This window comes from Jaculus jaculus, chromosome 15, assembly GCF_020740685.1.
Source record: "Jaculus jaculus isolate mJacJac1 chromosome 15, mJacJac1.mat.Y.cur, whole genome shotgun sequence".
NCBI classification, from domain to species: domain Eukaryota; kingdom Metazoa; phylum Chordata; class Mammalia; order Rodentia; family Dipodidae; genus Jaculus; species Jaculus jaculus.
In genome coordinates this window covers 21,293,421-21,321,266 of record NC_059116.1, presented here as the reverse complement: position 1 = coordinate 21,321,266, position 27,846 = coordinate 21,293,421, and the positions used below count along the sequence as shown (strand labels likewise).

The 27,846-nt window shown below is 46.8% G+C and overlaps 1 protein-coding gene across 2 annotated transcripts in view; it reads right to left on the bottom strand.

Moving 5' to 3' along the window:
- Positions 1–3,501: 3,501 nt before the first annotated feature.
- Colec12 (collectin subfamily member 12) overlaps positions 3,502–27,846 on the bottom strand; it is a 235,018-nt gene continuing 210,673 nt past the window's right edge. For both annotated transcript variants that reach the window (XM_045134708.1, XM_045134709.1), the window contains 6 exons: positions 25,978–27,024; positions 18,706–19,194; positions 17,363–17,499; positions 15,353–15,462; positions 5,269–5,414; positions 3,502–4,134 (listed from right to left, as the gene is read on the bottom strand). In XM_045134708.1, the coding sequence (XP_044990643.1) occupies positions 4,115–4,134; positions 5,269–5,414; positions 15,353–15,462; positions 17,363–17,499; positions 18,706–19,194; positions 25,978–27,024 (1,949 nt within the window). In that variant the 3' untranslated portion in view covers positions 3,502–4,114. The remainder of the gene's footprint in view (positions 4,135–5,268; positions 5,415–15,352; positions 15,463–17,362; positions 17,500–18,705; positions 19,195–25,977; positions 27,025–27,846) is intronic.

The window sequence follows — 27,846 nt, the reverse complement described above, 5'->3', positions numbered from 1 at the left end:
GTGGTCACCACTATCTGAAAAGAGAAGCTTCTCTAACCACAAGTGAGAGTAGCATTAATATATCAATATGAGCATTAAGTGTAGTGCTTTCAGGGCAGTTTGGTGAGAATAATATAGGCATTTATCCAGACAAGAGCAGGCTTTATACCCCTAAGGCTCATGACCTCCCCTGCCATAGGCTTTTGGTCAGATTTTTCAGTACCAGGCATATATTCCCTCCCATAGAGCGGGCCTCCAGTCCAATTAGAGAGCAGTTGGTTTCCCCCAGAGCAGATGTGCCACTATTGCACCTTTCGGTCATTTGGCCTGTCTGGCCAAACTTGAGGCTTCCAGTGTCCACTGTTTGCACAGCTGATGGCTTCTGTCTCCCATGGGGCTGCATGCAGTGCAGCTTTTTCCAGCTTTCAGTTGGCTGGGCTACAGGGAGAAGGTTTTCAGCTCAGCACAGCTTGATTTCTCAGTGACGTTGCCACTCAGGCATGTGAAGTCTTCAGCAATAGGGTCTTACCATCTGTTTCTCAAGGGAAACCAAGGGCCTTGGCAATAGCCTGTAATGTTTTGGAGGCAACAGGGACCTCCTTGGCCAACAACTCACTGGAAGTTATCCCATCCCTGGCACTGAAAATTTTCTAGTAACAATCTATGGCCTCTAGATGTGCCATTATTCAAAAAAGTAGGTTTTCATATGTCTTAGTCAGAACATCTTAAATTTTGACCCTCCCCCCATCTTTTCCACAATCTCTTCCCCTGACCTCGCTTAGGCCATGTAATCAGTTCTTCTACTTACATATATGTAATACCATCCCCTACAGTCCTTCCCTCCCCTCTCTCCCTTATAGCCTTTTTATAGATTACGGGCCTCTGCTACCAATTTTTGGTTCCAGCTCACACACAAGTCTATATTTGCAGCTAGGATCCATATGTGAGAGAGAGCATGTGACATTTGGCTTTCTAGGCCTGGGTTACCTCACTTAGCATATAATCCTTTCCAGATCTATCCATTTCCCTGCAAATTTCATTTTTCTTTACTGCTGAATAGAACTCAGTTGTGTAAATGTACTACATCTTTATTATCCATTCACCTGTGGATGGACATCTAGGCTGGTTCCATTTCCTAGCTGTTGTGAATAGAGCAGCAATGAACATGGTTGTGCAAGTATTTCTAAGGTAATGAGAAGAATCCTTAGGATATATGCCCTAGGAGTGCTATAGCTGGGTCATATGGTAGTTCTATTTTTAGCTGTCTCAAGAAACTCCACACTATTTTTCACAATGGCTATACTAGATTATATTCCTACCAACAGTGTAGAAGGGTTCCCCTTTTACTGCATTCTCGCCAACATTTATTGTCATTTGTTTTCTTGATGGAAACCATTTTTACAGGAGATGGAATCTCAAAATAGCCAGATGTGTGTGCCACCATATGCATCTGGCTTATGTGGGTAGTGGGGAATTGAACCTGGGTTCTTAGGCTTCACAGACAAGTGCCTTAACTGCTAAGTCATCTCTCCAGCCCCACATCTTTTTTTTTTTTTTAAATAGAAGCAGAGAACTATTTATTTTTATTTATTTATTTGAGAGTGACAGAGAGAAAGATGTAGAGAGAGCGAATGGGTGCACCAGGGCCTCCAGCCACTATAAATGAACTCCAGATGCGTGCGCCCCCTTGTGCATCTGGCTAATGTGGGTCCTGACAAATCGAGCCTCGAACCGGGGTTCTTAGGCTTCACAGGCAAGTGCTTAACCGCCAAGCCATCTCTCCAGCCCCCCATCTGTTTGTGAGCTATCATTATTGGTTGTCTGCTTCATCTTGAAGTCAAACTGCTACATATGGGAAGGATAGATGTCAAAGGGCTGATGAACATTTGCCAATGCAGCAAAGATTTTTATTTTATTTTTTTCTTTCTCCTTCCTTCCTAACTTTATTTTTGGTCTTGTTGTTCTTGCCCTCTTTCTAAAGCCATTTAGGAAAAAAAAAATTTCATCTTCTCATAGTATCTTGCGAGTCAGGTACTTGAAGACATCCTTGTATTTCACACTCTCCTTTCCAAAAGAACAAAGCTGTCGTGAAGTGAAGAGAAATGTGGAGTATAAATAGCTGAGAGCACAGATGATGGACAGATGGTGTTGCATAATGTGACAGTCATCTGACTTGATGCAGTGTGTCCAAGAGACAGTCCTTGGTTCCTACAGAAATGAGAACATTGTCAGGTTGTCTTCCCCAGCGATGGTGTGATCCTGGAAACTGCATGACCTCCATGAGCTGACCCTGTACAGTGGGGTGTGTGTGTGTGTGTGTGCAGTACTTCATGGGGATGTTGGGAAGGTTAGGTGAGACCGTCTGATCAAAGCACTTGGTAAGTTAAGGTTGAGGAGGGGACAACTTCAGCACAGGCCTGTCCTGACGATGGCATCTGATCGTCACTTCCAAGTGTCTTCTGTAAATGATTGCGGTTTCTCCTTCACAGCGCTGGGGATGGGATCCAGAGTCTTACGCCTGCTTGGCCTGTGTCTTGTCCTTGAGCTGCATTCCCCACCCCTCTGGGAAAAAAAAAAACAAAAAAACACCAAAAAAATCCTCAAGTGTTAACTTGAAAAACAGGAAGCATATAGAAACAAGGACTAGGTTTACTCTACACAGGTCCTTGAGCCTGAAGGTGTTGGCATCTAGTGTCTACCTTGGATCATAGGTAGTTTCAATCCAGCCAGCAATGAGTCCTGTCACTTTGCCCAGGGCCCCACAGCAGGGTATAAAAGTACTTGGAAAAACCTGAACGGTGTGACCACAGACAAGCAACGTAGCTCATGTAGCCGTGGCTACGAAAACCACACTGTCTCTATCCATTTGCCGTTTTCCTTGAGTGTGGTAGTAAGCACCTCCTGGGAAGACCTTTAGGAGGTGGGCGGATTGACTGAACCCAATCTGACCATCTTTCACATTAGACTGTCCAGTGGTAAGTCAAGGAAGGGGAAGGATGATAGGCCCTGGAGGGAGAGGGTCCTTGTTAAAAGTTCACCAAGCAGCTGAAGTTGACTTTTGCATGTGCCTTGCAGTTACATTGTTGATGCTTATGAAAAATTTCCAGCTAGCCTACAGCTGGTTCCCATCTTTCTAGCACCACTGCCTTCTGATGTGATGCCACACTTTCCCAGGAGGTAGTGTGATCTCTGGTATGGGTCTGATCTCAAGCCTATTTCTAAAACCTTACAGAATCTAGATCCAGGTGCTCTGCCTTCCCCAGGAGATGTCTGTCCACCACTCCTGTTCTACCTAGACCCAGAAGCACATCCTGAATTGAAACTACCTCTCATGTCAAGGGTGGTGGCTGCCAATGGGCTCCAGGCACAGCCCACCTGGATGTGCCATGATGTCTAAAGATATTAACATGCCCTCTCATGTGATTCCTTCCTTCATGGAAATGATATATGAGAAATACATACACACACATGCATTTACTTTTTTAAAACTACAACTGAAAAAAAAAATTCTTTGCCACTGGGTAGATTAAATCTACCAAGAAACCCCATGAAATTTTATTAGTACCATTATTATTTTCTTTGGCTTCATGTATTATAATTGGTAAAATGACAAAAAAGACAGTAATTGTAAAAGGCAAAATTTTTGTACAAAAATACAATGTTTTAAAAGCTCTTTAAGTATATTTCATATAATTCCTAAGAGTTGGCCTATATATCTGTATGTCTGCATATTCTTCCTACATTTGGGATTTTAGAAATGCACTGTTTACACAGTATATATTTAAGTTCTTCCTATAAGCTCAACAGCCAAGGATAGTCTTTTTTTTGTGACTGGAGCATTCCATACGCTGGAAGAGATAAGTTGCATAATTGTATGGTTATTGGCTGAGAAAAAATCTACGTGATTCAGTCCATCTGCACACTGAAAACCAGCATATCAAATGGGAGAACATTTTAGTTCCCAAGTCCTTGGGTAATGGTTTATACTACTTGTCCATTTTTTTTTCTTCAATAACTGTTTTTCAGTGCAGTTTTTCCCCATCCAATCTGGCGAGAAAACGATGAAATCATAAGGCGTGTCCTTTGCTTCTGAGAGTCGTCTGAAAACACGCTCATGTTATCACAGCACAATCTGTTACAATGTGGTTGTTGGTTCTGGAAGAGAGAAATAAGGATGAGCGTTAGTTTTGCTTGAGGAATAAAGTTAATGCACAATTCCAAACCAGGAGACATCTTTAGGAAAGATTCCAAAATGCATTATTCAACAAAGCCTAGAAGTTTTGTTTTATGTAAAAGCTGAATTTCTTTTGGAAAGGTCTACTGTTCGCACAAATGGCCAAACAAGGCAAACAAATGACAGGTCCAAGTGACTGTCACCATTGACTGCGATCTCATTTGGATATCCATGCTGTTTCCTTCAACTCACTAGCATTTGGACCAATATAGACACATACATCAAGGGTACTTACTTAGGCAATGTCTGTTGAAGAGGCATGTGGATAATTTGTATCCCAGTCAGAATATATTCAAGAGGTCTTTGTAATACTACCTTAAAAACTGGTTTTTTGAAATTTAATACACACATTATATACTTCCCCATTTCCAATGCTTAATTTGGGGGTTTTGAGTATATTCGCAACATCATGCTAGTAAGGACTGTCTGATCTTAAATATAAAAGATCATCTCCAAAAGGAAGCCCACAGCTCTTATCATTTCCTTCACACCCCTCCCCAAGACTTGACATCCCATTTCTTTTTAAAAAAATATTTTTATTTATTTGGCAGAGAATGAATAGCTGTGCAAGGGCCTCCAGCCTCTGCCAACAAACTCCAGATTTGTGCATCCTCTTGTGCATCTGGCTAGCGTGAGTCCTTGGGAATCGAACCTGGGTCCTTAGGCTTTGCAGGCAAATACCTTAACTGCTAAGCCCTCCCTCCAGCCCTTGACAACCCATTTCTGATGAAGTTAAAATGAAGACATGCTGTTCTAAAGAGGGCAAAATAATTACAGTTACACGAGCATCTTTTGAAGTCCAGAAAGTGTCTAAAGATCTCTTTGACTTATGAGCTTGCCTGACTAAGGGTAGCCACCAAAGACACGCTGACCTACCTTGAAAAACAGTGGCTGGACGACATTACATTACATTATTGACCATTAAGTCCAACATTCCCCGAGGACTTCCTAAGTATTAGGTACCTCTACTAACTTATTTGAAAGTCCTCACAGTACCCATGCAAACGAAGCAGCATGCTGTTTTCCCAAGCTACAGAGCCTACACAGCTGCTTACCTGTCTCCCTGTCTTTCTCACAAATGAAATTATTGATATCTTCACACTGGAAGTCGTTCCACTGTCCGGCATAAATCAGCCCCGCACAGTCTTCTCCTGGCCCATGGCCTTGACCCCAGTTATCTGGCTGTCCGGCTTTCCAGTTTCTTATGACAAAAACAGAAATTGAGCATTGTCAGCATGGGAATACAGAGGTCCTTTTTTACGTCAGAATAGCAGGGGAGTTAAAAAAAAAAAATAAACACAAACAAAGCATGACATTTGCCCTGGGATGAAAATGCATCACTGAAGATGCGGTGTTTGCGGCAGTTGCTTGCAAGCCTGCCAGCCCGAGTCCGGTTTCCCCAGCACCCACAAAAAGCCAGAATTCAAGCGGTCATAATCCTGATGCACCTAGGACGGCGGGGGGCAGAACCTGGGGAAGTTAGAAGCTTGTGGGCCAGTTAGAGTGGCACTGCACACAGTGGCAAAATCAAAGGAGTGCCTGTCTCAAGCGAGGGGAAGGAGAGGAAAGACATCCTGAGTTTGTCTTCAGACCTCCATGTGTGTGTGCCCACACACACACACACACACATACACACTCGTTTTGTTGGGTTTTTTTTTCAAGGTAGGGTCTCACTGTGGTCCAGGCTGACCTGGAATTCACTATGTAGTCTCACGCTGGCCTTGAACTCATGGCGATCCTCTTACCTCTGCCTCCCGAGTGCTGGGATTAAAGGAGGCGTGTACCACTGCGCCAGACACTTGTTCATACTTTGATTTAGCTATTGTGCAGGGTTAATGTGCAATGCAGCATCTCCTTGCAGGGTTTTTTTTTTTTTTTTTTTTTTAACCTCGGTCAGAGAGCTGTTTCATTGCAGTGGGAGGGGATGAACGGCTATCTAAGGTGTCCTGGAATGCTGACTCCTGGGTGTGGATGCGCCTGCTCTTGTGAGAACATCTCTCAGGTGGAGGGGTGTGTGTGTGTGTGTGTGTGTGTGTGTGTGTGTGTGTGCGCGCGCTCTTGTGAGGACCCAGAGAGATGTTGGACATTCTGGTGTCATGTTGCTAACATGTCAAAGCGTCAGGAAGCGAAAGTGAGAGCTCTGCCGACCATTCACAAGAACCCCTAATTCTAACTGGCTGTTGTTCTCTGGCTCAACTGTAGATGGCTCATTGCATTATTTCAGAAAGAAATGACTCATACATTTCAGTGGCTGAAATTTTCTTTTTTTCCTCCAGTAGCACTGCGGATAGAATTTGTGCAAGTAAACCACTGAACTCCATCCATCCCCCAAAGCCTTCTTTATACTTTTTTTGAGTCAGGGTCTCACTTAAGTTACCCAGTCTGGCCTTAAATTCTTTCTGTAGTCTAGGGCTGACCTTGAACTTCTGATCTTCCTACTTCAGCCTCCTGAATAATCTCTAATGCCACCACCATGCTCAGCAAAATGTCACACACCCACACACAAAATTGCTTTAGGATGAATTAACTTGGACGGTGCTGTTCAAAGCAGCACTCCCCAGAGTTCAGAGACCTTCTATTTTCCCTCTGTTTCTATGGAGTAAATTAGGTGTGACTCCAGACTCTGTTCGGCAGGACTCCCCCCCACCCCGCAGTTAACTTTAAGAAGCCTGTGGTTTATGCTTGAGGGGATAAACTGGCCTCTTGGGGAGGGTCTGGAAGAACATCTGTAGGAGGAGGTGCTTCCCACCAATGGTGACTCACTACCCCAAACCAGCCATACCGTATGTTAGGGTCACTGGAGGAGACAGCTCATTTTGCCTTCCATCTTTGGACGGGAAGATTACAGGCAGTGAGAAAGGAAAGATGAAGTTTACAGTCAGAGGGCAGCACAGTAAGGTGGATTTAATGCCCCCAAATGTGAATGCACTTAAATCTAATGTTGAAAACATAATTCAAGCCAGGCGTGGTGGCGCACACCTTTCATCCCAGCACTCGGGAGGCAGAGGTAGGAAGATCGCCGTGAGTTCGAGGCCACCCTGAGACTCCATAGTGAATTCCAGGTCAGCCTGGGCTAGAGTGAGACCCTACCCTGAGGGGAAAAAAAAAGTAAAGATATTTCAGAGGAAGCCATTCACGGTGAGCATAAAAATATGATGCTTATAAGATTTAGAAAACAATCACAGACGGCTGGAGAGATGGCTCAGTGGTTAAAGCGCTTGCCTACAAAGCCTAAGGGCCCACATTCCATCTCACATAAGCCAGACATGCGAAAGCGAGGCAGTGCAAGGTCACACATGTCCACTAGATGGCACAAGCGTCTAGAGTGTGATTACAGTGGCTGAGGCCCTATTGTGCCAATTCTCTCTCTCTCAAAAAAAAAAACAAACCAGTAATCAGAGAGAAGGAACTAAGTGCTGGGTCTGATGCAGAGGGCAGTAATAGCTCAGGGAACAGTCTCAACTCACATAGAGCTGAGGTTGGGAGGGAAACGTAGTTCACTGTAATGGATGCCTTTCTATAGGTGCCTGTCTACCTGGAAGACTATCCCTCTGCAAGTCCGTGGTGCCTAACTAGTGAGCTCATGCATCCATTTTGTTCATTGGTCAGTACGTAATGAGGATTGATTACACTTTTGCATACAGAATTGGACAGTGATGTGTGATGAGGGGAAGTTTGATACTGATTTCTCAGTTAACTGAAAAAACTTACACATACATCTATGGGATTTAGGAGATATACTTATTCATCATCCAGCATTCTTCAACTTTTAGTTTTGCTTGTGTGTATGTGGATGGTGGACACAACCTTGCCAGGTCCTCTGTGCTTATCTGTGCTGAGGGTTGTTGGCCTCCTGTGGAATGTCATTGCTCTTATGCCTGGCCTTGTTTTGAACTGGAGTCTCTCTCTCTCTGTTTTACTGATTCTGGAGCTTGTGTGTGTGGGGGGGCACTATTATTGGGTCTCTGCTCCCCTGCAGGACTGGGGTTGCTGGAGCACATGACCACACCCAACTGTTTTACATGAGATCTGGAGATTTGAACTCAGGCCCTCATGTTTACACAGGAAGCACACTTAACCCCACTAAGCCATCTCTCCTGCCTGTATATCATTTTAAGTCTTTATGGACTAAACAGAACAAGAACCTTTCTCCACTGGGTATTCCAGATTGCTGGAATTCTTCCCATGGGCTCAAGGCTTTCAGTAGGATATAAAACAGCACGTTGTTCCTGTGGAGGAGAGGTGACTGAGGGAGGTACAAGTTAGGGCAGCCCGGGCAGGAGCACGTCACCCTGCAGATTGAGCCCCCAGGGTCTCAAAGCATCGTGGGGCTAGCTAAAATCCCATGGAGCACCTTGTGACAAAAGTTTTCAGTGTACATGTTATAATGTAACAGAACATGTTAGCTTAAATAGTGCCTTCTTTTTAATTTTTTATTTTATTTTTATTTGAGAGAGAAAGACAGAGAAAGAGAATGGGCGCACTAGGGCCTCCAGCCACTGCAAACGAACACCAGATGCATGCATCACCTTGTGCATCTGGCTTATGTGGGTCCTGGGCATTTTTGCCTCAAACCTGGGTCCTTAGACTTCACAGACAAATGCCTAACCACTAAGCTATCTCTCCAGCCCCAAACAGTGCCTTAAGCTCACTCACATGTAGATTCTGGAAGGAAAGTTCTGAAAGTGCCATGTTACTTACAGTTTTCTAAGTAACCCCTGGCCATCCTAATATAGGCAGAGCACATACTCTCAGTCTTGGGAATAGCTCCTTCCCACTTCCCATCTGAGGGTTGTCTCATCAACCACAAGATTAACCAAGGCTACGTGCCAAGCAGCTTCTGCTGGTAAGGGCCTGGCCTCCTAACAGGAAAATGTTACTACTCAGAAATGTTTCTTTGCAACAGAATGTTCTCCAGCTACCAGGGCCTGTGTTGTGGAAGATTTCCCCTCTGTGGCCTGGGAAAGTGCCACCTTGGTAGGAATACGACGTATGGTCTGGCATGGATTGTTGTTGAATTAGAGGAGGCCAAGGAGTCTCTTCTGGTCCCTCCATTCTCTGCCCTATATTGTAAAAATATAGGGCTGGAGAGATGGCTTAGTGGTTAAGGCACCTGCCTGAGAAGCCTAAGAACTCATGTTTGAATCTCCAGGTCCCACGTAAGCCACGCACACGGTGATGGACACACGCAATGCCGCATATGTGCACAAGGGGGCGCACGCATCTGGAGTTCGTTGGCAGTGGCTGAAGGCCCTGGAGCGCCCATTCTGTCTTGCAAAATAAATTTAAAAAAATTTAATATGCAGTGCAATATGGGGCTGTGTGCATAGGAAGGTGGCCCTTGTTCTATCTTTGTGATATTAAAAGAAATATATGTGGTCACTTCAAACTAGGTAGCATATTACCAGCAAATGATGTGTGGAGAGAGCATAGGAGAGAGAGAGAGAGAGAGGAAAAGGGAAGAGTCAAGTGTGTTTTGGGGTGACTCAGGAAGTAGCTGCAAGGAGAGAGGCGCAGAGCCTGTCCAGCCTCGGAATCTGATCCTGTCCAGGGAAAGCAGACACGCTGCCAAATGACATAGCTACACGTAGTTCACCAGGAGTAGAAAGGTCAGCTGTACTATGTCCTCTTGCTTCCTAGTTCTCCCTCCACAGTGGGGTGTGTGTGTGTGTGTGTGTGTGTGTGTGTGTGGTGTTGGGGATCAAACTCAAGGGATTGAGTCGTTCTATTATTTCTCTCTCTCTCTCTCTCTTTTTAAAGTAATCAATTTGCCTCCAGATGCACATGCTACTTTGTGTATCTGGCTTTACATGGGTACTGGGGAATCAAACTCGGTCATTGGGCTCTGCAGGCAATCACCTTCACCCACTGTATTTGGCTCTTTAAAAATATATATTTTAATTATTTATTTGAGAGAGAGAGAGAATGGGTGCACCAGGGCCTCCAGTCACTGCAAACCAACTCTAGACACTGCGCCCCCTTGTGCATCTGGTTAACCTGGGTCCTTTGGTTTTGCAAGCAAATGCCTTAACCGCTAAGCCATCCCTCCAGCCCTCTTTTTCTTTAATTGGAAGCTTACATCTTGGATTTTCAATCTTTAAGAAAGTGTTTCAAAGCTATGAATGTCTTAAGACACTATTTTAGCTGAATTCTATGAATTTTAGTATGCTGTGCTTTCAGGTTTTCTTTTTAATTTCTTCTTGGGTTGATTCACAAAGTTCTTTTAATTTTTCACTACCACTTGCTGGGCCAGTAATGTCTGTTGCAGTCCTGCTGTTTTTTGTGTCCACATTTAGGATCAGGATGTCCCCACACTGTGACATGGTTCTAGAAATCAGTCTTTTATTTATTTAAATGTTTTATTATTTGAATGCATAATTATTTAAATATGAGTGCAAGGTAACAGTTCTCACCCCTACTCCAGCCATCTCTGGATAATTCAGTATATGTCATCACAGGAGTGTGAATGGGGCTCTTACTGGAAGGTTGACACACTGTAAAGTCACAGGTCTGTGGTGAACTGAGAAAATGAGGAGCGAATATGTAAGGTGACCAGGTTTCTTATCCTAGAAAGCATTGCAGGTGTATGATTTATTTTTAATGCTAGGATTTGCTGGCCTGTTATTTTTGTTTGTTTTTTGAGGTAGGGTCTCACTCTAGCCCAGGCTGACCTGGAATTCACTCTGTATTCTCAGGGTGGCCTTGAACTCACGGCGATCCTCCTACCTCTGCCTCCCAAGTGCTGGCATTAAAGGTGTGCACCACCACACCTGGCTTTGGCCTGTTATTTTTTAAAAAACTGTTTATTTATTGAACGGGAGATGCAGGTAGACAGAATGGGTATACCAGGACCTCTAGCCACTACAAATGAACTCCAGACACATAGGCTACCTTGTGCATCTGGCTTACGTGGGTCCTGGGGAATTGAGTCTGGGTTCTTTGGCGTTGCCAGTAAGCACCTTAATGGCTAAGCCACCTCTCCAGCCTGGCCTCTTATTTTTCAAAGTCACGTTTTCCACCAGCAAATGAATATTGGCAAATTAACACGGCACTCCAGTCTTTGTATTGAAACAGCGTAGGTGTGCTGGCCCTGGCATGGGCACCTTCCCAGCCACTGCAGAGTTCACCTGCACACAGCGCCCCCTGGTGGTCCGTGTCTTCGCAGCAATAGCGTTAAGACCCAGCGAGTCAGCTCTGTTTTAAGGGAATAAGACTGGCTTCAGGTCTGTGTGCGCCCAATGACTTGCACATCGATCTTGTCATGCTGCATTTTTTTTTTTTTTTTTTTTTGGTCTGTCCCTTGTAGCCCTGCCTTTCTGAATGAGGTCTCAGAGTGAGGCAGAGGAAGGAGCCTATATCTCTGGACTGTTTGCTCCTTAACAGTATTAAACTATTCCTTAAATACTTCCAAAGGGGCTCTGTGTGCTGGAGATGAAGGGAAGCTATGATACTCAATTTCTCTGTGGCCTGGGGAAGGCAATAGAATGGTGCCAATGCCACTGACTTCTGGCTTTTGACAGCATTTAAGAGGACTAGTATTTATTGTTATTATTGTTATTTGAGAGAGGAAGAGGTAGATAGAAATGGGCATGCCAGGGCCTGCAGCCACTGCAAAAGAAGTCCAGACACATGTACCACCTTATACATCTGGTTTATGTGGGTCCTGGGGAATTGAACCTTGGTCCTTAGGCTTTTCAGCCAAGTGCCTTAACCACTAAGTCATTCCCATAGTATTTTAAAAAAATATTTACTTGAGAGAGAGAGAGAGAGAGAGAGAATGAGTGTGCCAGGGCCGCCAGCCATATGCACCACCATGTGCATCTAGCTTACGTGGGTTCTAGGGAATCGAACCTCAGTCCTTAAGCTTTCCAGGCAAGTGTCTTAACCGCTAAGCCATCTTTCCAGCCCAAGAGGACTAGTATTATTCCTTCTTTGAATGTTTGGCAGAATCTAACCACGAGGTCTCTGGTTCTGGGCTTTGTTGTGTGGGTGTGCGGAGTCGTCCTCAGGATGCCTCCTCTCACCTCTCATTGGCCCACAGCTCACCAGTGAGCTCCAGGGACATTCCTGTCTCAACTGCTCCAATACTGGGTCACAAACATGTCCTACCACTCCTGGCATCTGACATGGGGCCTTGGCATCAACCTTAGCGCTTTCTTCTTAGGAGGCAACCGCTTTACTAGCTGTGCTCTCATGGGAGATTTTTTTTTTTTTTTGGTAGGGGTCTCCCTCTAGCTCAGGCTGACCTGGAATTCACTATGGAGTCTCAGGGTGGCCTCGAACTCACGGCGATCCTCCTACCTCTGCCTCCCGAGTGCTGGGATGAAAGGCATGCGCCACCACGCCCGGCTCTCATGGGAGGTTTTTTTTTTTTAATTTTTTATTTATTTGAGAGAGACAGACACAGAGAGAAAGACAGATAGAGGGAGAGAGAGAGAATGGGCGCGCCAGGGCTTCCAGCCTCTGCAAACGAACTCCAGACGCGTGCGCCCCCTTGTGCATCTGGCTAACGTGGGACCTGGGGAACCGAGCCTCGAACTGGGGTCCTTAGGCTTCACAGGCAAGCGCTTAACCGCTAAGCCATCTCTCCAGCCCATCATGGGAGGTTTTTAAGGACTGCTTTAACCTCATTTGGCACGGGTTTGTTTAGGCTTTCTGTTTCTTCTTGACTCAGCCTTAATAGGTTGTTTTCGTCGGTATGTGATTGTTCATAGTCGTCCCTCAGGACCACGGACCGGGAAGTCACTGCTGGTGGCAGGAGAAAGAGGCGGTGATGGGACAATGCTTCTCAGCCCCAGGAACAAAGAAGTATTTAGGGATGTTGATACTGGCAAGAGACAGAGCCTGAAGCCCTGTCTCCACCACCAAATTGTGACCCGGAATCATCTTGTCTTCGCAAACGTATTGTGAAATGAGTGAGTCATTGTGTGTGGCTCTCAAATCAGGTTAATGCACAATACAAACATTTGCGATAGTAATATTTTACTTAACAGTAGTGGGGCTGGAGAGATGGTTTAGGGGGTAAGGCGCTTGCCTGCCAAGCCAAAGGACCCCAGGTTCGATTCTCCAGGGCCCACACGTCTGGAGTTTGTTTGCAGCAGCTGGAGGCCCTAGCACACCCATTCTCTCTCTGCCTCTTAAACAAATAAAATAGTACTTATTGTACCATGGCAGGAATTAGGATAATAAGGTAATTAGGATTTACCTGCAGGTATTGGTTTTGAGACAGGCTTGCCTAGAGTACACGGTGTCATTGAGAATGACCTTGAACTCAACACTGGGATTAGAGGTGTTAGGAAATCAGATCCGGGGCTCCGTGCAGGCTAGGCAAAGGCAATGCCAACTTAATACCTGCAGGTGGTGGAGGTATATATTGGAAATGTAGCTATTTCTCAAGCACATCCCAGGTTGTGAGCCCCACACTGGATTCGGTGGGTGTGAAGGAAACCTTAGTTTGAAAACACCGGCACAGCCCTCTTGTCAAAGGCACTTGACACACGGAGGTTGTACTTGTTGGGTCAAGACCTGAACTCAGCTCTCACTTGACTCCAGACGTGTGTTCCCTTCCCGAGCTTGTGTAGTGTTTGTTATTCCATGTCAAGTGAAATTAGCCTTGGCTTGGTGAGACCTTAACGCTGTTGGCCTCATTGATTCGTGCTTTTAGAATTTGATCCTGGAGAGTTTCCTTGGGGTGGAAAGTGAGACTCACGGTCTTGGAGCTATAGGCTGACGGTGCCTGGCATCACCAAACCCTGGGTACCAATGGTGGCACACTCTCCTCCCAAGTCACATGCTTCTTCCTGGATCCCAGGGGAAAATCCGTCATGGGAGAGCCAGCCCAGCCTTCCTCCTCCCCCACCACCGTGCAACGACCAGGGCTGAAGATGAGGTTTGACTCCCTAAGAATTTCAAACTTCTGTTATTCTCCTGAGGAAGATGGCTTATTATTTACAGCTTCTCTCAGAAGAACCCCTAGCTCTCTGCCCCACCCCCCCACCTCAACAGCGCCCGTTTTAGATGCCAGCACCCATGACTGTTTGAAATTTTTTGTAGCGCGTCCCTGCTTTGCTGAGTGATTGGTACAGAGATCTCCTGCCATCTTGCTCTTCTGTGTTTGCCCATGTTCACTTTTTCTCTGAAGACAAGGCTTTACTATGATGCCCGATGCCTTCATCATGTTGTGCCCATGGAGGATTTATGGGCAACTCCTAACCATAATGCTAGCACTCGGGTGGTGAAGGCAGAAGGTTTGTAAATTCAAGGCCAACGTGGACGATACAACCGGAGCCTGTCTACCCCACTATGTGGACATTTTAAAACCGCCCCAACCCTCAGCCACTCCTTGGTTACTAAAGTGCCTCTCAGACCTCCTTAAACAACCTCATTTCCTTCTCTCCCAGGACAGAAGAACTCTCTGTGCCCTGAAGTTCTCACAATACCTCTGCAGGGTCTGGCTTCTCCAAACTCAAGTTCCCTTAGAGGTGGAGTTTTCCATTTGGGAGAAGCAGCAAAATTCAGATTGGTAGAATTTACTCATCTTCAGACTTGAGCCGCAAAACGGCGCTGGCAGGTGCTCTCTTTCTTAGTCACTACTTTTTTCTTTTGAGGTAGGGGATCACTCTGGTCCAGGCTGGCCTCAAACTCACGGCGATCCTCCTACCTCTGCCTCCCAAGTGCTGGGATTAAAGGCGTGCGCCTTTAGTTACTACTTTTGAGCAACTCAAACCCTATAGGAATCACAAGGAATCTTTAAGCCCTTCAGGGGATGGTTATTCTGTAATGCAGATGTGTGGTACACTTGAACTATGTCATCTATAAACACATGTGGCCAGAAACCTGCTCAAAGGTGGGACGGCCTAGTCCGCAGACTGGGCTTCATTACCCTTCCTTCACCTCGGGGTAGAAGTGCCGTATGTACAGTTTTATGACTCTCCTATTTTCCCCCTTAGGAATAAAAAAAATATCCCTCAGTGACAAGAAAAGAGAAAACCCTTACTTGACAGCATCAACCACAGCCTCTCCATTGGAAAGTCACAGTAGCTCCAGGAGCCCACATTTGACAGGTGGGTCTTGGATATAAGGTCACTGAGAAGCTGTAGGCACTAGGACCAGCCAGTGGGAGGGGGTCCACGTACTCACTTGTAGTCTACGGGTGTTCCGTCCAGCCACTTCCACTCATTTTCTTGTTCTGAGTCTGTGAGGCCAATCCAGTGGCTATCTCTCCCTACGATCTGCTTTTTAATCCATTGCTGAAAAAGATATCAGGTGGGTACACTGTCATTCCATGGATCAGATGCCTGGAGGACTTTCAGATTTAAGCAGAGGGAATGGGCACACCAGGGCCTCCAGCCACTGCAAATGAACTCCAGATGCATGCGCCTCTTTGGACATCTAGCTTTACTTGGGTCCTGGGGACTTGAACCTAGGTATTTAGGCTTTGCAGGCAAGTGCTTTAACTGCTGAGCCTGTCCCCCCCTTTTTTTTTTGAGGTAGCATCTCAGGCTGACCTCAAACTTATGGCAATCCTCCTACCTCAGCTTCCCGAGTGCTGGGATTAAAGGCATGTGTCACCATGCCCTGCTTAGAGGACTTTTAAAATATATTTAATAGGGGCTGGAGAGATGGCTCAGAGATTAAAGGTGCTTGCATGCAAAGCCTGATGGCCTAGGATCAATTCTCTACTAGCTACACAAAGTGGTGCATAGATCTGCAGTTGAAAGAGGTGCTGGAGGGATAGCTAAGCCTGTAAGGCATTTGCCTGCAGAGCCAAAGGACCCAGGTTCGAGTCCCCAGGACCCATGTATCTGGAGTTTGTCTGCAGTGGCTGGAAGCTCTGACATACCCATTCTCTCTTCCTCTGTCAAATAAACAAATTTTAAAACATGTTAAAAACATAATAGAAAGTCAAAGATTTCATCTCATGAGTGTACCAATGATGTTATACTAGCTTACTGAGTGTTCCAGCTACCACCCAACCTTTGTGTTCTAATGACACACATAGCAGTGTGTCATCAAGCCTCGACCGCAACTGATGTGACGAAGACACTGAGCTGCATTTGGGCCCCGGCACCTGACTGCAGTCTTTGCTTTCCAGCCACAAAGCACATCTCAGGGGTCTGTCTGTAGCAGCTAGGAGGAGCACGCACTAGCCACTGTTGCTGGAGAGATGGCTTAGCAGTTAAGGTGCTTGCCTGCAAAGCCAGGGGATCCAGGTTCAATTCCCCAGGACCCATGTAAGCCAGATGCACCCCTTCTCTATCTGCCTCTCTTTCTTTCAAAATAAAATTGAAGCCTTTCTGGGCCTCCTGGCTGTAATTCTAAGTACTTGGGAACAGGGAGGGGACTATAAGACCTATATTCCAGGGTGTCTGTGATGTTTTAAGAAATAAACAAGCCGGGCTGGAGAGATGGCTTAGCGGTTAAGCGCTTGCCTGTGAAGCCTAAGTGCCCCGGTTCGAGGCTCGGTTCCCCAGGTCCCACGTTAGCCAGATGCACAAGGGGGCGCACGCGTCTGGAGTTCGTTTGCAGAGGCTGGAAGCCCTGGCGCGCCCATTCTCTCTCTCTCTCCCTCTATCTGTCTTTCTCTCTGTGTCTGTCGCTCTCAAATAAATAAATAATTTTTAAAAAAAGAAATAAACAAGCCGGGCATGGTGGCACACGCCTTTCATCCCACCACTCAGGAGGCAGAGGTAAGAGGATGGCTGTGAGTTTGAGGCCACCCTGAGACTACATAGTGAATTCCAGGAAAGCCTGGGCTAGAGCGAGACCCCGCCTCAAAAACACAAACAAAAAAAAAGGCCTGGCACACAATAGGGGCCTAATGAGTAGTCACTACAATTGGGACACATGAGTTCTTCCTGGCCCGCAAAGTCTGGTTGGTGGCATTACAGTCATCCTTTCAACTTCGGGTAGCAACGCTCGCTTTGCTCTGCTGCACTGCAGTTCTCCACCTGACCACTGGGTGGCGCCGGAAACCAGCAGGCCAGAGAAGCCCTCACTTTCCAGATGAAACCCACACCTGCCTATTATAGCAGTCTTCCATGTTTATGAGAATTTTTAATATTACTTGACGTTCCAGAAAGCATGCGATTTCCAGGTGTAACCAATCCCTAAATTAGTTTTCCCCGAACAAGAATGTGGCTGACATACCTGCTCCTCTCTCGTGTTTATAAAAACAAGATGTGAAGACTTCTCTTCACAGAAAAGCTTGGCATCTTCAAAAATTTCTTTCTCCACCGAGAAATAGTAGCATTTGTCTGTGAAGTTCTTCCAGTGAGGTGGACAGCCTAGGAATGCAAAGTTTGGAATGTTGATTAAAGCACACAGTAAGGGGCTGGAGAGATGGCTTAGCAATTAAGGTGCTTGTCTGCAAAGCCTAAGGACCCAGGTTTGAGTCTCCAGGTCCCACGTAAGCCAAATGCACATGGTGGCCCATGCGTTGGGAGTTTTAGTGCCTATAGCGACCCTGGCGCACCCACAATCTCAAATCAATAAATAAAAATTAAAAAAAAATTTTTAAACACATAAAGTACTCTGGCTTTTTAAACACAGCTGAGGGGCTGGAGAGATGGCTTAGCGGTTAAGCGCTTGCCTGTGAAGCCTAAGGACCCCGGTTCGAGGCTCGGTCCCCCAGGTCCCACGTTAGCCAGATGCACAAGGGGGCGCATGCATCTGGAGTTCGTTTGCAGAGGATGGAAGCCCTGGCGCGCCCGTTCTCTCTCTCTCCCTCTATCTGTCTTTCTCTCTGTGTCTGTCCCTCTCAAATAAGTAAATAAAAAAAATTAAAAAAAAAATAAACACAGCTGAGGAGCTGCAAAGTGATGGCCCTGTGTCAACCACACACCCATATTGGCCCCAAGTGTCCCTGGGCAGAGCCCAGTGCTGATGTTTACAGATGTGAACTGCAGAGTTACACAGTAGTGGAAATCCACAGTCCGGGAGATATATGACAGGGTCTTTGTCCCTCTGCGCCTGGCACCTACAAGCCCACACTGGAAAATGAGGCCAGGCTCAGCAGGACAGCACAGGGGATCCAGCTCTCACGGAAGGCAACATGTGGACTTGGTTATCATCCAAGCCTATGGTTTGACCCCCGCCCCAAAGACCTGAATTGTCAAGATGGCACCTTCTTAGAACCTGCATTTGGGCATTGTCACAGCAATCCCGTCTGCATGCCAGAGTAAGCTGAGGGTACGGTCTGTCCCCAGAGTGACTGGGAGTTAAAAATAAATTAGGATTGTCAGGGAGTGGCTGTCCTTCAGGACGTGTTCAGGGGTACGCTTGTCTCCTGAGGGCCTGACTCATCTAAATGAATTAAGTACCAAAGTCGAGCCTGGGCCAAGGCCTGTAACAACGGGGGTCTTGTGCAGCACCCCCATATCTTGCTGCTCAATAAAATACAGTGGACTCAGAGCTAGGGGTTGATTCAGTGAGCAACACTTTACCTGCATTCCCTCTCTCTCCCCCCGTTGGAAAGGAGAGTCCACACTTACCATTAGCCACGGGTCCTGGCGTGGGCTCCTTCTGCAGAGCCATGGGCTCCGCCGCTCCTGATGGGCCTGGAGGGCCCGGAGGGCCTTTGGGTCCAGGCATGCCCGGCACCCCGGGCAAGCCCGGTAGTCCCCGTGGTCCAGGCACCCCAGGCTCACCCACAGTGCCTTGCAGTCCTTGGAAGCCAGGAGGGCCTTGGGGGCCAGGGAGTCCATCCTTGCCTGGAGGACCTGGTGGGCCTGGGTCTCCGCTGGGGCCCTGGGGGCCAGGCTTCCCAGGGGACCCACGGGAGCCTTTGAGGCCCTGGGAGCCTTTGGATCCTTTGCTCCCACGTTCTCCGGGCGGGCCAGCTGGTCCAATGGGGCCTCTCTCACCCGCTGGGCCGGGGGGACCAGGCTCTCCTTTCTCTCCTTTCTGTCCCTTGTTGCCAGTTGGGCCAGGAGGCCCCTGAGAACCTCTGTCACCTTTTGGACCCCTGGGGCCAGGAGGACCTAAAACATAAACAGTAAATGACATGTTCATGAAGTCCGTTGTGACAAGCAGTTTTTTGTTGTTTGTTTGTTTTTCGAAGTAGGGTCTCACTCTAGCCCAGGCTGACCTGGAACACACTCTGTAGTCTCAGGGTGGCCTTGAACTCTAGGCGATCCTCTTACCTCTGCCTCCCAGAGTGCTGGGATTAAAGGTGGGAACCCTCACCCCCAGCTGCTTCTTTTTTCTTAAAAGCAATTTTTTTATTTATTTGAGAGAGAGAGAGAGAGAATGGGCGCGCCAGGGCCTCTAGCCACTGCAAACGAACTCCAAACGCATGCACCACCTAGTGCATCTGGCTTACGTGGATCCTGGGGAATCAAACCAAGGTTCTTTGGCTTTGCAGGCAAGTACCTTAGCTGCGAAGCCATCTCTCCAGCCCCCAGTGTATCTTATCTAGCATACAAGGCATTTATATTAAGGAACATCAATCTATTTATCATGCTGCTGTTGTTACCTTCTGTTCTCCCTAAAGTTATATACTGACCTTGTAACCCACAGTACCTGAGACTGTGATGCTCTGGAGATACAAGGTCATTTAATTAGTTTACTTATTTAGAGATACCATCTCTCTATGCAGGCCAGGCTAGCCTCAAACTTGTGACCTTTCTGGGCGCTGGGATTAAATGCATGTGCCACTAAGCCCAACCTGGAGATAAAGTCCTTAAGAAGGTAATTAAGTTAAAATAAGGTCACTGGGGTAGGTCCTTGTGCAATGTGTGTCCTTACAAGAAAAGTTTAGGTCACAGAAACATTCAGAGGGAGGACCCAGGGAAACACCAGGAGAAGGCAAGATCTGCAAGTGAAGGACAGAGACCTTGGAAGGAGCTAACCCACCTAAGACCTTTCCTCTAGCTTCTAGAACTGTGAGCAGAGAAATTTCTGTTGTTTCAACTGGTTTAAGTCTGTGGGACACTGTTACAGAAGCCTATGCCAACAAATACAATTGTGTATTATTTTTCTTTTTAATAAGCTCACCTTCCTGCCCCCAGCACTCAGGATGTATTTTCATCCTGAGTGTCCAACCTTTATCCTATTAGTGGGATTAAGTAACAATGAGATTGTCATCAGTAGAAAAATTGCAGGTTGGGATTCCCTTCTCCTTTTTTTGGAGGGGGGGTAACTTAAAAAATGTTTATTTTGTGGGCTGGAGAGATGGCTTAGCAGTTAAGGCACCTGCCTATGAAGCCAAAGGACTCAGGTTAAACTCCCCAGGACCAACGTAAGCCAAATGCACCAGGGGGTGCCTGTGTCTGGAGTTCGTTTGTAGTGGCCAGAAGCCCTGGCATGCCCATTGTGCCTCCTCTCTTTCTCCTTGCAAATAAATAAATAAAAATTTGAGCTGGAGAGATGGCTTAGCAGTCAGGTGCTTGCCTGTGAAGCCTAAGGACCCCGGTTTGAGGCTTGACTCCCCAGGAACCACATTAGCCAGATGCACAAGAGGGCGCACATGTCTGGAGTTTGTTTGCAGTGGCTGGAGGCCCTGGCGCGCCCATTCTCTCTATCTGCCACTCTCAAATAAATAAAAATAACAACAACAAAAAATACCAGTAAGAACAACAACAACAAAAACCCCAAACAAACAAACAAACTTCTTTTATGACCTAATATAGAACAAACACTAGGTAAGGTGACATGGGATGGAGTTGAATAATGCTGGAAATTATAGTGAAGTATTGAGAGGCAGTGAACAGTTAGCTCCCTCACCATACCAAACCCTGGCTTCTTTCTCTGTTATGTCCTATCTTGCAGTCCTGACCCCTTCATTAAAACTGTTCTGAGCCTCCCCAACCTCTGGAATAGCTCAGAGGGATGGGAGGCACTGCCCATAAGAGACAGGTACCCAAACTCTCTGGGCTAGCTTAAGTTTCACAATACAATAGAGCTCCAGATGCACGGGCCACATTGTGCATCTGGCTTATGTGGGTCCTGGGGAATTGAACCTGCGTTCTTAGGCTTTACAGGGAAGCGCCTTAACCGGTAAGCCATCTCTCCAGCCCAAAAGTTGGGCCTTCTAAAAGTCATGATTTGATCACTTCACATATAAATTTCACAACCAGGTTAGATGCAGTGAGTGACAGCTGTCAAGGAGTTTTCATTGTCATTGTCACATGACCATCTACGGCGTACTTCCATGCCACCGCTGAGGACACAAAGCACCTGAGCCCCTTTGTGTAGGTATTTAGTAAGAACGAACAACACCAACAACAAAAACCCTTCTCCACTGCTTGCTGCATTCATGGTATGTTTGACCTCAGCAAAGCCAATTCGTCTCTCAGCCTTTCACAGCAGGGGTCGGCACCGTACTTGCGAGTTGAGGGAAATGAGGTGATCCACAGCCATGAAATGGCAGCCGCTCAAGGGCTCGTCTCCCTGACCCTGTGGACTGATTGGGGGCATAAAAGAGTTGTAGTTCTGGGCTGGAGAGATGGCTTAGTGGTTAAGCGCTTGCCTGTGAAGCCTAAGGACCCTGGTTCGAGGCTCGATTCCCCAGGACCCGCGTTAGCCTGATGCACAAGGGGTCACATGGGTCTGGAGTTCGTTTGCAGTGGCTGGAGGCCCTGGCGCGCCCATTCTCTCTCTCTCCCTCTCAAATAAATAAAAATAAATTTTAAAAAAAGAGTTGAAGTTCTTCTAAAACATATTCCTTTCACCTCCCACAGAGCTCCAAAGATACACAGATCCCTGTTCCTCAGACCTGATTCCAAGGCCTCCTACCTCACTTAGGGTCACAGCGTCGCACGCACATATTTCTGGGTAGGATAACGTATACAGTCCCCCTTGAACTGGCTGGCAATGGCTGACAGCCCAACACTAGACATCCAGGCAACCCTGTGTCTACTTGCAGCAAAACCTCCACTTGGGCTTCCCATGTGCGAGAGCTGTGGGAGCCTTGAAGTCCTGGGTCCTCAGCCCCAAGCTTTTCATCACTGTCCTGTGTATATATACTCTGGCAATCAGGCCACGGGCTTTGAGACGGGCCTCGCCTGTATCTCGCCCCTGAGACAAGTTTTAAATATGTTTTACAACCAAACATACTGGCGCCTAACAACAAGCAGGGAAATGGCCTTACTTCTTTCTGCCATCCAAATTCTTGAAGACTTAGTGGTAAGAACTTCGAGTGGAGCACTCAGGAGGCTGAGGCAGGAGGATTGCTGTAAGTTCTAGGCTGTGCTCAGTAAGACTCTGTCAAAAAACCAAACAAAAACAGAAGTAACCTCTAGTGAAGGGTTGGGGGGGGGTAGATGAGGTAGGAAAAAAAAGATATAATCTGATGCATTTTTCCTCATTTAAAAATCTTTTTTTTTTTCCCCCAAGGTAGGGTCTCACTCTAGCCCAGGTTGACCTGGAATTCACTATGTAGTCTCAGGGTAACCTTGAACTCATAGTGATCCTCCTACCTCTGCCTCCCAAGTGCTGGGATTAAAGGCATGTGCCACCATGCCCAGCTAAAAAAATCTAGTATTTGAAGGAAATTAATGAAACTTTTATGACTTGCCTGTGTGCTAGTCAGCTTTCTGTTACTGTAGCAAAATACCCTAGGAAATCAAGTAAAAAGAAGAAACCTTTGTCTTGGTTCATGGTTTTGGTCCATAACTAACTGGGTTCACTGCTTTGGGCCTGTAGCAAGGCAGCAGATCATGGCTGAGAGAACACAGTGAACAGAGCAAACTATTTACCTTACGGAAAAGGAGAGACTGACGTTCTATAATCCCCATCATGAGTAAGTCCCCATTGACCATAGGACCTCCCCAGAGGCTCTCGCTCTTAAACGTACTACTTCCTCCCTGTAGCACCAAGCCAAAGACCAGGTCTTCATCACATGGGTCTTTAGGGGAACATTCCAGATCCAGACTAAAACGGCATGCATGCAATATGAAGCTGTCACTCAACTTCACAGAGATGGAAAATAATATGTAAATTAAAAAAAATTCTACTTGGAGGCTGGAGGGATTGCAAAGCCTGACAGCCTGGATTGAGAGAGGCTCCATGGGGACGGAGCATAGGGTGCAGAGGCCTCTGAGCTCAGTCTGCAAGGGAACAGCTCAGGAAAAGGTGGGAGACTTGCTTTCCACTTGTGCAGGAGTGGTCCTCTGCGACCATACGTGGATACAGACAGAGATAACTGCCGGGATTCCACTGTGACTGATTCAGCTTTTTTTTTTTTTTTTTTTTTTTTTGGTTTTTCGAGGTAGGGTCTTATTCTAGTCAAGGCTGGCCTGGAATTCACTATGTAGTCTCAGGGTGGCCTCAAACTCATGGCGACCCACTTACCTCTGCCTCCCCAGTGGGTGGCCTTTAAAAATAGTCTTCAAATGACAACCAGAAAGAGACCAGAAGAGAAAGACTCACTCTTAAGTTCAAGGTGACCAGTTGTGTCAAAAACCTGAGGGAAGGGCTGGAGAGATGGCTTAGCGGTTAAGCGCTTGCCTGTGAAGCCTAAGGATCCCGGTTCGAGGCTGGATTCCCCAGGACCCATGTTAGCCAGATGCACAAGGGGGTGCACACATTTGGAGTTCATTTGCAGTGGCTGGAGGGCCTGGGGCACCCATTCTCTCTCTCTCGAATAAATAAAAATAAACAACAAAAAAAAATTTTAAAAAAAGAACCTAAAGGAAAATGTATGTCTCCACAGATCAGCTTTGGAGATAACCAGAGGCCCACAAGGAGCCAGCACCTTGGGGAGACCTTGGACAAATGGCTCATCCCTGTAGTACCAGAGATTATGAGATGACAAATGGGTGCTTGTTTGAACTGTGTTATGTTGTACAGAACAGAAAAGCAGAATAACCAGTAAATCCACCCAACTGTGCTGCAATCCACCCATTTTTCCCCCATGGTGTTCTTAACAGTGTCACTGAAAATATTTTGGGAAACCCACATAGGCTGTTTTTTCAGTCTTTGAGTTTAGCCGTTATAAGGGCTCTGTCAATGTGAAGAAATAAGATTGGGTTCCCTGGCTGCCTTTATACTGGACTCATTCTGAGAACTGCAGTCTTCACAAATGTCTTTCCACAGGCTCCTCAAATCTCTCTCTGGGGGCTAGAGAGATACCTCAGTGGCTAATGATACAAGATTGCAAGGTCCGCCCATCCACGTTGACTTCCCCAGCCACCCACAGAAAGCTGCACTGAGAAAAGTGGTGCATGCCCCTGGTGTTCGTTTGCAGTTGCAAGAGACCCTGACGCACTCACACACACAATTTAAAAACATCTTTCTCTGCCTTGAAAGTAAATTCCCATTAAATGGAAGTATATAGAATCCACCTCTTAGAAATCCTTTTAGAAAATCAGGACTACATTTGTTTATTACCTATCTGTTATGATGGCATAACATTCTCTTGATTTTGAGCTATCTGGAGGCAAGCACCATCTTATATTTCCCAGATAGCTCAGCACAGCATCTTTGGCAAAGTACTTTTGCCTTAACACCTATGATGGTAGTTTTTATGACTGAAATTTTAAAAAAATATTATTTATTTGCAAGCAGAGAGAGAGAGAGAAGAGAGACAGAGAGAATGAGAATGGGCGCACCAGGGCCTCCAGCCACTGCAAACGAACTCCAGATGCATATGCCTCCCTGTGCATCTGGCTTATGTGGGTATTAGGAAATTGAACCTGGGTCCTTAGGTTTCCCAGGCAAGTGCCTTAACCACTAAGCCATCTCTCCAGCCCTGTGACTGAAAATTTTGATTGACATGTGGTTACTTCAAATTTTCCAAGCAGATTGTATCTGAGCCAAGGACTTCCAGTGGTCACCTGCATGACAGTAAAACCTGAGTTGTCTACTCAAGTCACATGAATTTTCATCACCTGGGGCCTTGAAGTTACTGTGACAGCCAGTCATCTATCTACCCACATGTGAAATATGGAAATAGGAATTCCTTAATGACCATTAAATATAGACCGTGGCCCAAATTAGTGAATTTTGCTTTCAGGAGTGCTCAACATACACTGATGTTGAAACAGCAGAGGAACCGAGGAAAATCCAAATTAACCTTTCATTCAATAACGAATTGAGCATCTTGACACCACTCTGCAAGATGTAAGGTGTAGTTCTTCTCCTCTTCCACCTAGTGATTTTTCTAAAAAGTCCAGCCCTTTTGTTTTGTTTTCCTCAAATTCTAATAATCAAAATAATAAGATGCCAGGCACGGTGGTGCACGCCTTTAAATCCTAGCACTCAGGTGGCAGAGGTAGGAGGATCATTGTGATTTTGAGGCCAGGCTAAGACTACAGAGTGAATTCCAGGTCAGCCTGGGCTAGAATGAAAGCCTACCTCAAAACAAAACAAAATATAAAAAAAAAGAAAAAGTGGAAATGAAGGTATGTGATTTTTTTTTTTTTTTTGAGTTAAGGTTGCGTGTAGGGTGGCATTGAACTCTTGAAGCAGCTAACAATGACCTTAAACTTTTGATTCTCTCACCGCCTCCTCCCTGATGCTGGAATTACAGGTGTGTACCAAACTTCTGAGGCTAGGGCTGCCAGTGTTCACACTGTAATGACACTTGAAATTCACGGTGAGGACCCGAGGTCTCCTGCCAACAACCACGTGAACATGCCGCGCTGGAAGCAGACCTCCGGCTCCAGATGACTGTGGCCCTGGCTAAAAACCTTGGCCACAACCTGCCAACCACTGTATCAAACCAGGACCAACCTGTGCAGCTGAATTCAAGATCACGACCCCCCGCCCAACCCCGACACACACGAGATAATTCATAGCTGTGGCTTTAAATGACCACTCACCTTGTAGAATTGTAAAGTTCTTGATCAGCTGCCCATGCTTGGAGTCCACCAGCTTCATTTCCTCCATGATCACCGACAAGTTGGCCACCTCCGTGTCCAACCTTGACCTCATCGTATCCTGCTGCATCCTGAGAGACACGGAATCCAAGCGCAGATTGGCCAGCGAGTTGTTCAAGGAGGTCAGGTCGTCCGTGTGTCTGGTGAGGGTATCCGTGCAGGTGGTCCTGACCTCGTTCAGGTTGCTGGTCAGCGTCCGCAGGTGGTGGGCGGTGTGGCTGATGTTGCCGATGATGCTCACGATGTCGGTCTCGAAGAGCTGGAAGCGCTCCTCGAGCCGGCTGAACTTGCCCGCCGTCCTGTTCTCGGCCTCCTTGTGCGAGTCATGCAGGTCCTTCAGGCTCTGCTCGTTGGCCTGGGAGATGGCGGTGATGTTGTCCATCTGCCCGGTGAACGAGCTCAGCTGGCTGTTCATGTCCTCCAGAGTGTCGTTGTTGGCTTTGGCCAGGGCGGAGTTGTTGGCAGCCAGCGTCTGCAGGCTCTGCACCTTCTCCTTCACCCAGTCCGTATCCTTCTTGGCCTGCAGGAAAGCCTGCTGGAGGCTTTGGAAGTCGCTTTTGATGCGCTGGATGGCCTGGCTCGTGTCGTCCACCGACCGCTGCAGACCGGCGATGAGGTTCCTCTGCTGCGCCTGGGTCAGGTTCAGGTTGTTGAGGTTCATGAGGACCACGTTGTGTGAATACATCTGGTTTTGCAGGTTGCCCTGGAGCACGCTGGTGTCTTGCTGCAGGTTGGTGACGTAGCCGTTATAGGCCTGGAGGGTTTTGTTGACGGCGGTGATGAGGAACGAATTGTTCTCCAGCGTCTCCTTCAGTTGGCTCTGCCGGTCCACCAGGGCATCCCCGCTCGCCTGCAGCTTCTCCAGCGTGTCTCTGTTCTTGCCCGTTTTCTCGGTGATCTCCTGGAGCTGTTGCCGGAGATCCAGAATGTCGGACCTGAAGGTGGAGAGTTCTGAGTTGGTGCTTAGAGCTTTCTTCCCGGTTTGGTCCCCTGCAACAAGAAATGCGGGTTAGTCAGGCGGCACAGGGAAATGTTCAGGTGAGGTCCAAGATCGGCCACACTTAGGAGACTGCGCTTAGTGGGTGAAGGCACTTGCCTGACAGCTTGGGTTTGATTCCCCAGTGCCCACGTAAAGCCAGATGCAGAAAGTGGCACATGCATCTGGAGTTTGTTAACAGTGGCAGGAGGCCCTGAAATACCCATATTCATTCATTTTATTCTCTCTCTCTCTTTTTTGAGGTAGGGTCTCACTCTAGCTCAGGCTGACCTGGAATTCACTATGTAGTCTCAGGGTGGCCTCGAACTCATGGCGATCCTCCTACCTCTGCCTCCCGAGTGCTAGGATTAAAGACATGCACCACCATGCCCAGCTAATTATTCTCTTTTTAAAATAAATAAATATACATATTTTTTTTCTTAAAAAAATAATCTGAAGCCAGGTGTAGTGGAACAAGCCTTCAATCCTAGCACTTGGGAGGCAGAGGTAGGAGGATCGTTGTGGGTTCAAGGCCACCTTGAGACTACATAGTGAATTCCAGGTTAGCCTAGACTAGGGTCTCACTGGTTTTTCGCCAAGAGAAAAAAAAAAAAAAGATGAGACACTGAATGGGTAGCATTTGCATTAAAGATGTGAAGTCTGGGGTACCCGCAGGCTGCTCTGCACTGGTGAATCCACATACCCGCCACATCTGGGCCCTGGGGAAAGAGGAAAGGGGTTCAGCAGTGGGACTGACAAACTTGGAGAGCACTCTTCTGAGAGAGAGAGAGAGGAGGACTTTACCAGATGCCGGGACACTAGGCAGGGCGTTCTTA